A 16,769-nucleotide genomic window follows, 5' to 3' on the forward strand; every position below is an offset into this window, starting at 1 on the left:
AAAGAAAGCAAAACAACTGGTTTTAAAATCAAATCTGATGGAACACGAGGATCGCTTGTGGGCCATGAATAATTCGGAGGTCAAAGGTGACAGGAGAAAGGATGTTGCATCTGCCACTCTTTTTTTTAACAGCAAACCAAAAACATGCTTCTCCAATACTCCTGAATGCAGGCATGCTCGCTTGAGGCATCTAAAACCTTCAAAATAGGCAGCACGTGACACGCTTTCAAGCTCCAGTGCCAAACAACTTTAACACACACTGTCATGCTCATATCTACTTTAAAAGCCTATCTTCTAATTTATGCTTCTGTAGTTGTGTACGATGTACTAAATCTTTCTAATCACCACAGCACACATGCATCTGTGAATATATGAATGACATTTGAAGTGTTGAGAAACCCTGTTCAAAAGACTAACAAAAATAATGTCTCAAAACATGGAACACCACAGGCTCCCAGAATACAGTTCACTATCCGGTATCACCATGCGTATAAGTCATTTAAGATGTTGTTTTATGATTCACATATAGAGATCCTGACAGGTTGCCTTCCGAAGAAACACATATTCTTCAGCCAACCGAAACACAATAAACATTCATGAGAGTATTGATTTACAGTGAACTTTGTTTAAAACTCATGCACTCTGATGTGCAGGTCTACTGCACCACACATCAAACAAGATTTCCCTTTACAGATTTCACCAAAGCGATACTCTTATTTATTTCCGTGCTCTGGAATAAAACATACATCAAAGGAGGTTGAGCATTTAGGACAGAATGAGAGTGGCACATTAAATCTGTGAGGACTACTCAATGGCATTACATCTGTGTACTCAATGACATTTTTACCGTTGTCATCAAAAAAGTTGAGTTACATCTTTTAGCACTAATATTACTGCCTCTTCCTCTTACAACTTTCAGCTCGAAAAAAATGTTCACATTGCCTACCAAAACATTACCCAAATACATTCTGCAAAAGAATACAGTTAACCACAATTGAGATAATTTCAGGAATTGTTATAAACGTGTAGGCTACAATCAGCAGTGCAGTGGTAGAATTCCCTCAACTGGTAGCCAATAGCTTATTTTTCCAAAGGACTATAGTGACACCATCTGACAGTAAGCTACAACAACAACGCTTCCATTATTGGCCCTCCAGGACCAGCACAACGGTGCTGAATAATAATAATTATAATAATTATAATAACAATAATAATAACCACCATCATCATCATCATCATAATTTTAATTGCCTGCCAATTTTCTGCGCGTGAGTTTATAAAGCAGGTGGGAAAAATAACCAACTCATGAAATAATCTTTAAACAAGTAGCTTATTTCTTGGTGTCTCAAAAGTCAAAAGTCTCGAGGTGATGTAATTATGCATTCATGAAGCGCAACTTCCGTCGCACCAGTTTCCTTTCTTACTGTACTCCTACTTACTGTGGTCAAAGACCACGGACACAGTAGGCATTTTATGACATTTGCACGAGCTGAATAGAACGTGTCGTCAGTTCCGTTTTCTGTCAGTCGGGTTGAGCAGATTTGCATTGGTTGGAGATCCCGTAGGTGCAGCAGATTGCCATGAAGCATTCAGCAGATATTTAATGAAAATATCCACAGTGTCACTCGTCTACAATCCTATTGGATGCACGTTTGCACTTAAAACTCGTGGAATACTGTAAGCGGTGTTGTGATTGAATCTGGGTAGCGAACAGAGGTAAGTGAAATTAAGAGCATCATCTCAATTTACCCAGCCGGCTAGCACCTCTAACTTGCTAGCCAGATATAGCTGCCCGAGAATTTACGAAGTAGCCAGCCTTTTAGCTGTCACGGGAACTGATTCTGTGGCTGTGAAGCCAACCGTTGCATTTCTACTGACTGTGTATAGGCAATTTTTGTGTATTATTTCTTCCTTGTTATCGTCGCGTTGGTCATGATTGAGTGAAATGTCGTGTAGGTATTGCTAGCCAAGTGTGCTAGCAGGATTAATGTAGGATAACTAACGTAGGCTAGTGAAGATGCAGACTCTACAAGATGAGGTAGCTCACTAAGGTTAGCTAGCTAAAGCAGACGGGGGTGTGACGTGTCACAGAAATGTCCTTAGACCGGTTGTCGTTGGTCTTGCTGCACTTGTTAAAATCACATTTTCGTTCTATGGCTTGTTAGCGTAAATTCAATGGGCATATATTGGTCCTTGGTTTATATCCCCACTTAGTTAGCTAAAACAATTAATGGATATCGTCATATGACAACTTTAGCAGGCACTAGCTACATTGTTTATGGGCTTGGGTGATGCTGAGACATTCGGACACTGCGCCGCCGAAAAGAGAAAATGCTTATTCTTAATTGACCAACAATAAGCCGTCACGTTTTCAATCTGATTACTTGTTATGTATTAATCATTCGTCAACTAACAACCATGAGTTCGTTTTGTCAAACAATGATGAGTCGATATTCAGTAGGTGGAAAACCGTAATAAATTCTCTCAAAATGCAATGCAAAGTGGCTGGCTTAACTACACAACATTTTAGATGAAAATGATGGATGGTGTACTATTTTTATTGATCATTGGGTATTTTTACGGTTTCCCTTTAGTTCATTGAAAGGTGGTAGGCTGTGGCCTCAGCGCTAGGAGTCGTGATTGCGGATAACTGTGAGTGCGCCTGCATAGAAGCATAGTTATTTCTCTGCAGGTAACAATGTGCATCATGTTAACGAAAAAGGCTATTTCATTAACGTTTTTAGGGTAGACTATAATACGATATAGAGACATTGCGCCCAGACAGGCATACATAAGCTTAATCGTCTTTACCTGTAGTGTTCATGTCTCTGGACGGGTTCTCTGTAGGGTAATACTTTGATTGAATTGCTCCCTCATGTAGAAATGTAAAAAATATGTTTCTCCGTGCAGGTGTTCATTTCACAAATAGACAATTTTAATGTTAAAACCAAGTTGCCCACACTATGAGCCGCTGTACCATGCAGAACGGTTCACTTTTAGTGAAAGGTAGGGTTAACACTTAAAAGTGAACTATATTAGATTTAGTAGCATCTAGTGGATTACACTTAATCCACCATACTGGACCTTAAACTGTTTGCATATATACCAGGGTAGAGTATAGACCTCAGGTGTAAGGCTTTCTTTGCAGTCCACTGAGCGCCTTTCTTCTGTCACACTTCGCAGAATCTCAACATGGCAGACAGCATAATGAGCAAAGCAGCCACCATGGAAATCCCGATCAGCAGCAACGGAGACTCCAGAACACTGGCGGAAGATGATGGCCTCGAACAGGTGGGCTCTTCTCGAAAGCCCTGTGTGCGTTTGTGTGTCCTGTCTATCTGTCCCTGCATTGCTTATAGGCTGGCATTCAGCCCCAGCAATGCCTCATCATCAGGCTGCCTGGTGCTCATTAGTTCAAGTGGTCACTATTATGACTACAATTAGTCTTATGATTATGCGACAGGATTTGTGATTATCCCTGACACGATGGTCCCTTTTGATATATTTTCTATTTGTTTATGTGTCTTTGTGTCTCATTCTCCGTACAGGCTACACATTGGAACTTAGATGAGAAGGTAGGACAGGATCAGAGAGGTTCAGGGGTGGGCACAGGGTCAATGTTCCCATGGTTACCCCCCTTGTGTGTGCATTTTGCAGTCTAACTAACCGTTGTGGGCTGGAGGGTAATTTGCATCGAATTGTCTGGTATTATGTTTGTGTGCCACTTGAAGTAACATCTAAAGATCTGCATTGTCCCTCCCTGTCATTTTGTGAATGTGTTTTTTGTGTTTTTTTCCTCAAACGTTCAAAGGCGTAAATTGGCTGCATTTATACTGATCTACATACTGTACAATAACTTGGCCTGTCCTAAACCTCTAAATGATAATAACCCAGCTTCAACCTTAACTACTGAACTTGAGAACACATCCTTAAACACAAACTAGTTAACATGTAATAATGCAGGCCATTAACATAATCCATCATTGATGAACTAATGTCGGTTAAAGACCTTAGTAGGGGCTAGAGTCCCAGATTCTGTTTAAGATTTCTTGCTGTTATCAGAAAATGTTGTCCTTGCAAATATTCCCATTTGCTTGCTCTTGTTTTTGTATGCTTCATGTAAAGCACCTTGAGGCTGTTCTCACTGTCAGTAGTTCTTACAAAAATATAAACCATATATGTAAATCCTTTTTAAACCCTCAACATCTCACATATGATTCAGCAAACAGTCATTTTATGGTTTTCACCCTGCCGTCACCCAGCTATCAGTGTCCTTGTCCAAGTAATAGGATACAATGCATTTAAAATGGCATTGGATGCCAGGAACTCTCTCTTGCCAAGTGCCCAACACATTCTAGGCACTTGCAAACAACAAAGCACTGCTTTGACTCTGGGGCTCTTTGAATCCCCATGGACTGCAGTGCTGAGATTAGTCATTGTCTGACCAACCTGGCCCCCCCAAAAGTAGCCTCAGACCCCTGTTGTGTAGCCAAACAGTCTTAGCCTCTGTAGATAGTTGTATTAGGTATACTCGAGTGTACAGTGCCTCTTAAGACGGATATGTGTTTCAGCATATATTGGATGATGGTCATAAATAGTGAATGTATGTCACGAAAAGGTGTGCGCACTGGTGACTTTGGGGATTGCCTCTGCACAGGTGATGGGCACCTTCTGTGTAGTGTTGAGATGTTTTTGGTAATCACCTGGGCATCACCTCTGCACAGGGCCTCCACAGTTTCCATTGTGCACTGGGAGTTGTTTACACCTGAACCATATCTCTCTGCCTTAACCATCCTTACCCCCCTGGTGTGCTTTGAGCTGATGGTCTGCTTCATGCCTCCAAAAGGACCTCCAGCAGGTGATGGTCTCTGGGCCCAACCTGAACGAGACCAGCATCGTGTCCGGAGGCTACGGAGGAGCGGCGGAGGGCATCATCCCGACCAGCTCCATTAAAGGTACTGTGGCGCTAGCGCTCTGTGCCCTGACGAAGCACAGAGGAGCGGTTATCTTGATTTATAAAGCTCTGTTGACATAACGGATCCTCTTTTAGAGTGATTATATTCCTGGGAGTACAGTAATGGCCATGCATTCACCTCACAGGGGTTTGTTGTGTAACAGTATAATATAACACATACCGAGGGTGTCTGTACTCCTTTGTGTTCTTGCCAGTGAAACAGCAGTGTGTTCTCCTTTGTTGGCCTCACAGGATGTTTTGTGAGAGCAGATCATGGTGTAAGATGCCGCTATTGCGGGGGCAAATAAACATGCAGAGGTTACTTACAGTTCAGTTTTGGATTTGCACCCCGGGCTTGCCCAAGGTTGTGTGCTGTTCTGTTATGCACTCGTTCACATTCTGCTGTGCTGTGATTTTTGCCATGTTGTAAAGAAAAACAATTATTATCACTGTAGCTGTAATGAAATCAATAGGGTTGTCTTTTTAAATGAAGGTTGTTGTTGTTTTTTTTGTTTCTCACTAATATGATCTTGTCTGCAGTACTTCCTCAAGTGGTTTAAGGGGAAGAACGAATAAAATCAGAAAATCGCTCTTTTCGGATTGGTCTTCATATTCGCTGAGAATGTTGATTACATAGATCTCACACAAATTGAAATAGTTATTTCCTGCTTCTTTAGTTCCTCTCTGGAGATTGGCTTCTGTTGTCTGGAGTTAGACATTGAATTCGCTGTGAAGGTTCCGTCCTTGCAGACTGGCTTATGGCCTCCAATGACTTTGCCTGACAAGAATCTCAATAAATAATGCCGTTTTAAAACCCATTTTCTCAGGGCCTGCAATCCACTATAACCCTGAATACTTGGGCAGGAGAAAATCGTCTGAACCCAAAGAAGGTGGTCGTATACCTCCACCACCAAATACTTCCTTTTTTTCCCTTTGTATCTCCAAGGCTAACACACTCTTATTTGTACCTGTCTAGCAGAAGTGCTTGCCTCTTTTTTTTGCTGAGGAAAGAGGCGTGTTGGCAGCATGTTTGCAGAGGCAAACTAACCAAGGGATTAATGGACTATTTTGCATCTATCCTCTCGTTCACCAGTGGGCCTGTGTATGTAGTAGCATGCACTCAACTACGGCTGAAGAGAATTTTTTGCATTTTTGCAAGAAGCTAGTAATGTCTGGAGAGCAAGAATGCAATGCCTTAACATCTATAACCTCCATGTATGTGTTTGATATAGTTCTGACAGCCTGGACTGACTGTGTTTATTCACTACTCACTTTTCATTTTGTCATTTCTCTGCTCCACCCAACACCACCCTGCCATTTTCTTTGCATCCCCCTAACTGGATCTGGATCTGGATCTGCATCTTAATCTGGATCTTTCCTCTCTTCCTCCTCTCTAACATTACTAACCAAACTAACTCAACTAACCAAAACCCAACACTCTACTCACTACTCACTACTAAACTAACTACGCCCTATGCTGGTGCTGTTCTGAAATAATCTTTAAACATCTTTAATGTCTTCATCTTTGATCTTCAATAATCGCCACAATTTGTACCTTGTCAATTGTTTTGCTAAATCTTACCTTGACAAATCATATCAAATCTACAAATCTGACTCATGCCATTATACATGTAATTAACCCACCCACCACATAACCAACCAATCACTGCATGGACTTTGTCCCTTGATCCCCCAACCCCAAACTGATTGTTTAAATAAACCTTTATCCGACACCCACCCACCCCACCCCTGCACCCCTCCTCCCTCTTTCCCCCTCCCACGCGCCCATTTCAGACCTGCGCTCCAAATCACGTGGCATCACACCAAGCCAATCAGCTGCCAGCCGGATAGCCAACCAGGTGCAGGAGTACCAAGGTATCCCACGGGCCCATTGCACCTCATCCCCTTCCCCTCCACGCCACACCACGCCATGTTCTCTACATCTCACCACACCAAGTCTTTTATTTCAATTATTGTTTAAAACATGAAGAAAGGAAAAATAACCTACTGAGGCAGCAGGTCTCCCCTTTACAGCGTTGTTGTATCTGCCAGTGTTAATACTATGAGTTGATGTTTCTTATCAGTATTCATAACTTATATGGCTCCTCAGAATGATGCAGAAAGTTCCATTGAATTGAATGGGCCATCCCAATGTTCGGAGGTCCTATATTTCTTGATAATGGCCGCTGAATAAAATGAATGGCTGCTGCCATAGGCAACAGGTTTCATGCTTCTAACTCACATCTTTTATATCATTGTGAGGTTCATAGTCGGTTCACTTAATCGTAATGGAAATTCATTGTAACTTGAAGTCGGTCAAGTAATATGTTGCTACGCAACGCCTGAAACTATTTTGTCTCAGTGAAAGCCACTAAACGACAACAAAATCATTTAACAAAAGAGATGTTTTTATCGTAAATAACCATTTAATAAGCACGATGATGTATAGTCCGATTGTCATTCTTGAAAAATAAAACCCTTCAGGATGATACAAGACCCTTCCGCTGCGCGTTGGGATCCTGTTCGTCCCCCTTTGATTTTATTTTTCAAGAATGAACAGCGGACTATACATTATCCATTACATGTCAGTGTTTATAACACTATCAGTGTTACTTGCCAGCATTAATTCCAATATCTCCAATTGTTCCAATATCTGTATGTCAATATTAGCTACTGTACAGGTGTGAATATGTGCTGATTATTATTAAAACCTGTCAATATTAATAACAGCATTAGTAGTAAAACTTTGTCTCTACTTCCTCAGCTCCCAACATGCACCACAGTAACAGCAACCCATCCATGATGGCGGAGGAGGCGACACGAGGCGTCGCCGTGGAGAAGTTTGACACTGTGAAGAAGTGGAGCATCAACACATACAAAGTACGTGTCTGAGATGAGTCTGATCCTCGTTAAACAGCTGGCCCTCAAAGTATGTGTCCAACTGAGTCTTATCCTCGTTAAACTGCTTTCCCTCAAAGTACGTGTCCGAGATGAGTCTGATCCTCGTCAAACTGCTTTCCATCAACCTCCTATTTCTCAGACAATGTCAGTCATTCTTACAAGGAAATAACAGGGTTTATTTGTATTCATTTATCTACATGACATTTTCTCATTCTATACTCCCTCTCTCCGCCCCCCCCTATTCCAACACTCCCAGTGCACGAAGCAGATGTTTTCCGAGCGGTTCGGGCGGGGCTCTCGCACGGTGGACCTGGAGCTGGAGGTTCAGATCGACCTGCTGCGGGACACCAAGAGCAAGTACGAGAGCGTGCTGCGTCTGGCCAGCGCCCTCACCGCCCACTTCTACAGCATGGTGCAGACCCAGCAGGCTCTGGGGGACATCTTCGCCGACCTCAGCCAGAAGTCACCTGAACTGCAGGCAGGGTTGCCAACACATTGGGTCCTGTGTGTGCGTGTCTGTGTCTGTGTCTGTGTCTGTGTGTGTGTCTGTGTCTGTGTCTGTGTCTGTGTGTGTGTGTCTCTGTGTCTGTGTGTCTCTGTGTGTGTGTGTGTGTGTGTGTGTCTCTGTCTCTGTGTGTGTCTGTGTGTTTGTGTGTGGGTGTGTGGGTGTGTGTAGGCCTGCATGTGTACCAATATCAGACTGCTTCAGTGTTCTGGCAAAGTATTGCTCAAAATGTTTTGCACTATTGCACTATTTTACACTAAGTTGTAACAATTTCCTGTATGTGTTTGTGTGTGTGTGCGTGTGTGTGTTATGCAACTCCAGTAGATGGCAGGATTGTGTTAAGTGTTTTAATGAAGATTTTCTTTCTAACTGGACTGCTTTATTTGCTCTGTTTTCACTCAGTCACTCAGTAGCATATCAAATTCCACAGAGAATCTCTCTTGCTCGTAGGCAGTACACTTGACATTATTGGGGTTGCAACAATAGCGTGTGTGTCACAGTGGAGAGTCACTTTAGCTGTCTAGACTTGGACACTGTGTGTGTGTGTGTGTGTGTGTGTGTGTGTGTGTGTGTGTGTGTGTGTGTGTGTGTGTGTGTGTGTGTTTGTGTGTGTGTGGCTAAATCTGTTAAAAAACCTGTTTGTGATTCGGCAGGATGAGTTTGGGTACAATGCTGAGACTCAGAAGCTACTCTGCAAGAATGGTGAGACCCTGCTGGGCGCCATCAACTTCTTTGTGTCCAGCATAAACACACTGGTGAACAAGACCATGGAGGACACACTGATGACCATCAAGGGCTATGAGAATGCCAGGTAAGCTGGTCAGAGCCTCTCAAGCACATATATACATACTAGGGGTGTAAATCTCTCATGACAAAGACGATCCGATTCGTATCTCGATACATGGGCACGATATGATACAAGAAAAGATGCATGTTGATAAAAACGATTCAGTACGATTTGATACGATGCGATTCGATGCAGTTCAATAATTGAGTTGTGAGGAAACAATGGACCCTTATTCTCGAACATTTTCTTAAGTGTCTTAAGAGGGAAGAGGTGGAGGTAGCCTACTGTTGCAGAATGTAGATGTGTCCATTCAATTCCACTATGTCTATATCCACGCGATTGAGTTTAGTGCTTAATTATTTATTCACTGCCATTTGCAGTGTTCATATAGTGCTTATTTATTTATTCACTGCCATTTGCAGTGTTCATATTGTAACAAATCATGGAAGTGCGGAACATTTGGTATGGCTTTTTATTAAACACTATAAACAATACAATGTTAAAATGGCACGGGCTTTACGCCCTGGTACAAGTTATCACAAACAGACTGTGCTACCGTCACACACCCGTATAAACTCCGTCCCAACACAGAACAACAACATGCAATTAGAACAGTAAGGAACAATGTTAGGGAACATCGTTGAGCGCTAGTGCATCACATAGAGAAAAGTATGCGCCTGCCACACGGCATTATGGGGCGACTATGCCGGCACGTTACAATATAGTGCTTTTATTTATGTTAGGACATCACGATGGCTCGGTCTCGGAATCATGACTATAAATGTTAAACATAATTGTTAATGATACAAATATTCTCCTATTTATTAATATTATTATAATTTAAATCCAAGGATGTCTGTAGAAACACGCAATCAACAACAATTTATCTTCCTTGGCTAAAGTAGCTAGCATAGCATAGGCCATTGAAATGGATAGGGTAGCTAGCATAGCATTGGCCATTGAAATTGCGTTGGTCTTGGCGTTATTTGTGAGAATACAGCCTGATTGGTTTATGCTATGCGGGCTTTGGCCAATGACAGGCTGTCATTGTTCTGACTGAGATCAAATGCAACAGGTCAGTGAGTGTTTTGTGTTTTGCATAGCAAAAAAACTGAAAGACAAACGCTTGTGAACCGATTCATAACTTTTAAATCGGGCAAAGACCGGTTCATGTCATTTTAATACCGATACGGGACTTCACGCATCGATGTAGTCATATCTTACAAGCTAAAAACGGATATCGATACGTATCGGTTATTTTTTACACCCCTAATACATACCCTACTGTTCAAAACTTTGGAGTCACTCAGAAAATGACACATTTTCCAAGAAATCCCATATTTTAACCCATCAAATATGCTACACAATTAATCAAAATTAAAGTTAAGACACTGGGAAAGTTAGAAATTAATGATTTCTGCTGAACATTCATCAAAGAATCCTCTATTTATAGCAATTACAAACTTTGCAGCCTTACAGCTTGAGTGCTTCTTCACTAAACAAGTCTTGCATAATTTGGAGTGATGCTTTGGGTCTCTGTCTTGTAGGATCAAATTGTCAGAGCTGATTTGTATTGTTCTGTGAAGGATGTGGTGCACACCTTTGTGAGATATCTTCAGTTTCTCGCCAATTACTTGCATTGACTAGCCTTACTTTCTTAGACAAATAATAGACTGCGTTGGTGAAGAAAACTCTTCTTCTTTTTTTTATTTCTAGACCATAATCAACTGTGGTTTTTGTTAAACTGACAGAAAACACCGTGTTTCCTTTAACGCTTTTAATGGTCAAACTCCATGTTCACCGGTACAACTTACACAGTAACTTCACCGTAACAACATCCGGTCCCTATCAAAGTAAAAGTATCAGAACCGAAAATACATAGTTAACAGTTTTATTGCTTCCTTAAACAGCACAACAGTTTTCAGCTGTATGGCTTTTAATGATTCATTTTTTTTATTGAGTTTTTAAACATAATTTAGGATTAGTTAACACAATGCCATTGAAAAACAGAAGTGATGGTGGCAGAAAATGGCCCTTTTATGCCTACGTAGATAGTCCATTCAAAATCAGCCATTCCCAGCTGTACTGTATATAGCCAATAGACCTAGCCTGGCGATGTCATACTCATAATTCTATTCAGAATATGAGTCTGATACTGCTCCATTGGGCTGTGATTATGGGGCGTGTTTCAATCGAACCAGGAAAAAAATGCCTCTTCGCTCAATTAGATAGACCTACAACCAATCAGAACAACGTAGTCGTCATCGGGGCCAGCTGATAAATTAAACTTCTACCGAATCCCGTAGGAAGGACGGCAAAAACATATTTTCGATCGACAAATGCCTTGATCGCGTTTCTCTGTTCCTCTTTCAAAATGAATGCGCTGTCGATGTCTTCTAAAACATCTCTATCTACACATCTACATCTCAGCTCTCCAGCGGCAGCCATGTTTGTTGAAAACGAATTCACCTTTGGTGACGTGGTTGATTACGTTACGGTTGATCATCTGTCCAGCATCGTATAAAGCCCGCCCTGACAATTTCATTGGTCTGGTAAAGTTTTTGGTCGGGCATATTTTCTCCCCAACGGAGCAATGCTAGACCGAACTTCCAGACCTCAAATGTTGTGGGCGGGGCTAAGTTCGTCTGGTACCCAGGCTACAATAGACCCATTGACCCATAGCCAATTTATAAAAACTGTGATTTTCAGTTCCAAACTTGGTGGTAAAACTAGTTCCAATCCTCTGAACAAGGTTTCTTTAAAAGCATGTTTTGGATGAAAGTCCTTCTACAGCTGTGCTAGCAAGGAGTCTACGTGAGCTAAGCCAAACAATGACAACAGATTCTGGAAACGACTACCTATGCGAATAGCTCATGACAAAACTCATGACAAGTGTCTCTGTGTTTGTGGATTTCTTTACCTTATGTTACTGCTGTGTGTACACGTGCACTCTTATTAACTGATGATTAACTGATGATCACTGATTGACACACACATCCTTTTGAGCCACAGCAATGTGTGGTTCCAGCTGTGACGCAAATTACTGGCCTAAGCGAAGCAAGGATGATGGATAATAAACTATCAGAGAGGAGAGTTAAAAGTATCTTGTATTGATTGTGTCCTGACCTTCTGTCGTCTGGTGTCAAGAAAGAGTAGATTAAGTTGCGTAGTCCTCTTCATTATAGGGGCAGTCTTGTCGGGGGAGTAGGGCTTAAGAAGGCCAGCTCTGAGTAAACATCGTGTTATTTGGTAATGAGAGAAAAGAAAGGGGAAAGTACAGTGCCTTGCATAAGTATTCACCCCCTTGGATATTTTACCCTTTTATTGTTTTTATAAATCAATCATAATCAATATAAATTGGCTTTTTTGACACACAAAATTACAAAAGTCCCTTTTTAATTTCAAAGTGAAAACAGATTTCTACACATTAATGTCAATTAAATAAAAATATGTAATGTAAAATAAGTGATTGCATAAGTATTCACCCCCTTTAAAGTGACTGACCTAATTCAACAGAGGTCCAGGCAATTGGTGCTAGCAGTCTCACAATTAGTGAAATGGGGATCAGTGTGCAGTGAATGTGTCTCAAGTGTTTGTAATATAACGACACCTGTGTGGAAGGTCCATTCACTGGTCAGTATTCAGTTATCAGTATTCCTGGCTACCGTTACACCATGAAGACAAAAGAACCCTCCAAGCAACTCAGAGAAAAGGTTATTGAAAAGTATAAGTCAGGGGAAGGATACAAAAAAATGTCCAAGGCACTAAACATCCCCTGGAATTCTGTTAAATCCATCATCAGGAAATGGAAGGAATTTGGCACATGTTCCTGCCTAGAGCAGGCCGTCCTCACAAACTGTGGCCGTGCAAGAAGGAGACTAGTGAGAGAGGCCACCAAGACACCTATGACTATTCTGGAGGAGTCACAAGCTTCAGCAGCTGAGATGGGAGAGACTCTGCATACAACAACTGTTGCCCGGGTTCTTCACCAATCAAAGCTTTATGGAAGAGAGCCACTGTTAAAGACAACTCATATTAAATATCGACTAGAGTTCGCCAAAAGGCATGTGGGGGACTCCATGGTCAAGTGGAAGAAAGTTTTTCTCAAAAAAGCCAACTTATATTGATTTATAAAAGCAAAAAAAAGGGTAAAACATCCAAGGGGGTGAATACTTATGCAAGGCACTGTATGCCAATATGACCTTAATTGTGGGTTAGGAGCGGTAGATATCAGGCAGTTTACATTTGCAAGCTGAGGGCTCAAAGACTCTTAATTAAGATCTAAACTCGGGTCAAAATGATAACATATATCTGTATAATTCAGCTTCTTATTGATTTTGACAGTAGTTAACATGTTTTCTCTCTCTCTCTCTCTCTCTCTCTCTCTCTCTTTCTGTCTGTCTGTCTGTGTCTGTGTCTGTGTGTGTAGGCTGGAGTTTGATGCCTACCGGGCAGACCTGGAGGAGCTGAGTACGGGGCCCCGTGACGCGGGCACCATGGTGCGGATCGAGATTGCCCAGCAGCAGTATGGGATCCACAGAGACAAGTACGAGAGGCTGCGCAGTGACGTCTCCATCAAACTCAAGTTCCTAGAGGAGAATAAGGTACGGTAACCATGCCAAGACAACACAAGACAAAACGCACAGTTCCTTTGGGTCGCAGAGTGTGTGTGTGTGTGTTCCTTCAGACCTTTTAATGATTTGTAATATTTCTGAAGGAAATACTAGTTTAATGCAAAGGAAAAGTAGAAGTTGTTGCTAGGATGTTGCTATGCTAAAGTGGAAAAAGTTGTGTGTGTATATATATATATAAACATATGCCATATGTTTGTGTGTGCAGGTGAAGGTGATGCACAAGCAGTTGCTGCTCTTCCACAATGCCATCTCGGCCTACTTTGCTGGCAACCAGCAGCAGCTGGAACAGACTCTCAGACAGTTCAACGTCAAGCTCAAACCACCTGGCTCAGATAAGCCGTCCTGGCTGGAGGAACAGTGACCTTCCCCCGACTAAAACAACAAAAACACAAGTCTCTGTCTTAACAGTGGGCACACACACACACACACTCACACACACACACACAGATGAGAGACTGGTGGAGGGCAGAGGGTATCATAAGTGGATGGAGGGAGAAGAGGAAGAAAGAGAGATGAAAGAAGGAAGAAGAGGCATGTACTGTGTATATATAACTAATGTCAAAAGAGGGGCCAGTGACAACACGCAATATGGTGGCAGGGATTCTCTCCCTTCCCCATCGTCTTTCTCTTCTGTTTTGTTTCCTGTTGTTTTTTTTTTCTTTTCTTTTCTTTTTCTTTTTACCCTTATATCTGTGTTTCTTTGGAAAACCTTTCTTTTTTTGTGGGTGTAAGTTTAATCGTAAATGCAACAGTCTTCACTCCATAGTAGGAACACAGAGGTCCTGATGGTAATGATGATGTCATCAGAACGAGTCACTTTATAGTTATGTCATTGTTGATTAGGATTATGTTGTATATTAGGTCTTAGTTTGCAGGTTCATACTTGGAGACACAATAGGAAGTACATTTATCTAATCAGTGCAACATTTTTATGCTAGGTAAAGAACAAGGGAAAAGAAAAAAAATTGTAGCCAGATTTATATATGGACGTTATTTATAAGTTAATTAGACCTAATTGTCACTTTTATTTATTTTTATGTTACTTTTGCTTTGGACATTATAACCGTGCTTGCAGTGCTTATCATAGTTGTATTTTTGTTTTGTTTTTCAGACATCATTTATTCACTGATGACAGAACCAGGATATTGTAGTATATAGCATTACTGTAGTACGCACCTTATGTCCTTTACACTGTGTGCTATGCACACAGCTATGTGATGGTAGTTCATTTCAGTGCATTATCTCTGGCAGTTATTTAAAACAGACACTCCATATCTTTTACTATTTTGCATTTTGTTATTTCTGAAGCATAGCCATTCATACTCTTCCTTTGGTCGGTTGTGCACAGGCTCTGAAGTCAATCCTAACATGAAACTCGGCTGCCCAGTCCAATTGACTCGACCCCTTCTGTTCCTCACAGTTTAGTGCTTCTAGACCTGCCCAGTGTCTTTGAAGATAAGGCTTTCACACAGTGTGAAGGACTGCACTATGCTGAAAACCCCTGTGTGCCACAAGGAGGCTTGGGCAGTGTCTGAGTCAGGGAGCGATGACCAAATACATGAAAACACTGTTCATTCACAGACTCATTCATTCATTCATAGATTTATTGGCACAATAGTAGTCACCCCAAAGCTCAAATTTATTTGTACCGGTTGGTTTGGCTTGACATAACTTTACTGATAGGGATTGTTTGTAGTCAAACTATAATAAAGAGATTAGTTGAGCCACGCGATTACTCAGATCTCTCCATTTACAAGACATGATGTTGTCTTGGTCACTATATAACTACACCTATTAACTTAATTGATCTGAACACTTGAAGGGCTGCCTTTATGGTTATTGGCCAAGTCATGCTTGTCCACCAGTATGGCTTATTCCAGGGATATGTGTTCGTTTTTGTGGAACACAGTTCATCCCGTGTCCAGGCATAATACAGAGTAGTGTCTGTAATCTATCTGAAAAGTCTTAATTTAGAATTACTGCCTTTTTTTTTGGTCAGTTCTCCAACTACTCTGTCTGAAATTGCTCCTTCTATTGATTGTACACACCATGAAAGACATTTTACTGGCATAGATCTGCGCAGATTTTGAGTTGCCACATCTCGCTTTGAGAGATATCTGTCATTTTGCAGGTAATGAATACAGTCCTCATGTTTAACTTTTTAACAGTTCAATGGTAACTTGTGCCATTCTGATGGAAGGTGTTCCTGAAGTCATACAACATGAAAGTGTTTATTGTAGAAATGAAATGACTGAAAATGTTTGAACCTGCACATCCATTGAACCTATCTCTAATATCGTTAGTGTTGCCAATCATCATGCATAGTTTACAATCAGTTGCCAGTGATCTAGTTCACAAAAAAAACACCTCATCTTGTGGACTGTGGATTTCATGTTTTTTATTCGTAAGTGGCACAAATCTTTCATACACCCCTATGTTGAAGAACTGTTTCCATCATGTTTACAAAATGGGCTCATACGATACACATTTCCCTCCTAACTATGAAGCAAACCTATTTGTAACACTTCACTGCAAGGCTCCATCTATTGCATTGCCCACGAATCATTTTTTCTTTGTTTAACTGGATTGATGGGATCATGGAAGGTTTATAAAAGAATATTGTTTGCATATAATCTATTTTTTTAGGCAGGTGTGTCATATTCTAATGTTGTGCGTGAATGAAAAAGAGTGACTAATCAATACAATAGGGCCTATGTAAATGTAAAAGTAACCCAGTTATCTTCCTCATGTAAATGTGTTGTGTAATGCCCTTAAAACGAGCCCCTTGTAATTGGCAAAAGTAGTCGAATCATGATATGATTAAAAACGATTATAAACCATGTTGTGATGGTGATATGACATGAAATGGTTTCCTTTATGCAGTTGATAGGACAATGGCCAAGTCTCGACATTACTCAAGCTTGGTGAAAGCCGGATCTACACAGCTCAGCGCAGTGAATGTATACTCGTGTTTGGTCTAGCACTGAG

The 16,769-nt window shown here is 41.2% G+C and overlaps 1 protein-coding gene across 5 annotated transcripts; it reads left to right on the forward strand.

Annotated features, from left to right (window-relative positions):
• Positions 1–1,462: 1,462 nt before the first annotated feature.
• On the forward strand, positions 1,463–16,621 carry arfip2a (ADP-ribosylation factor interacting protein 2a). 5 transcript variants are annotated; one of them, XM_012837961.3, is made up of 10 exons: positions 1,466–1,716; positions 3,184–3,291; positions 3,549–3,575; positions 4,847–4,955; positions 6,749–6,829; positions 7,719–7,834; positions 8,112–8,333; positions 9,014–9,171; positions 13,577–13,751; positions 13,987–16,621. In XM_012837961.3, the coding sequence occupies exons 2-10, from the start codon at positions 3,193–3,195 to the stop codon at positions 14,140–14,142; spliced, it is 1,143 nt and encodes a 380-aa protein (XP_012693415.1). In that variant the 5' UTR covers positions 1,466–1,716; positions 3,184–3,192; the 3' UTR covers positions 14,143–16,621. The 5 variants fall into 5 exon arrangements, with proteins under 5 accessions (XP_031428899.1, XP_031428901.1, XP_012693415.1 ...); XM_031573038.2 differs by lacking the exon at positions 1,466–1,716 and adding an exon at positions 2,259–2,652; XM_031573039.2 differs by lacking the exon at positions 3,549–3,575 and having other exon boundaries at positions 1,463–1,716.
• Positions 16,622–16,769: the final 148 nt, after the last annotated feature.

The sequence above is a fragment of the Clupea harengus genome, chromosome 9 (genome assembly GCF_900700415.2).
Source record: "Clupea harengus chromosome 9, Ch_v2.0.2, whole genome shotgun sequence".
Classification (NCBI taxonomy): Eukaryota; Metazoa; Chordata; class Actinopteri; order Clupeiformes; family Clupeidae; genus Clupea; species Clupea harengus.

What these genes read in the sequence shown, in the direction of transcription:
- arfip2a (XM_012837961.3), top strand. Translation starts at nt 3,193, where the DNA reads ATGGCAGACAGCATAATGAGCAAAGCAGCCACCATGGAAATCCCGATC. An exon ending in GGAGCATCAACACATACAAA is followed by an intron (nt 7,835 to 8,111) that starts GTACGTGTCTGA and finishes CAACACTCCCAG; the next exon opens with TGCACGAAGCAGATGTTTTC. An exon ending in AGAAGTCACCTGAACTGCAG is followed by an intron (nt 8,334 to 9,013) that starts GCAGGGTTGCCA and finishes GTGATTCGGCAG; the next exon opens with GATGAGTTTGGGTACAATGC.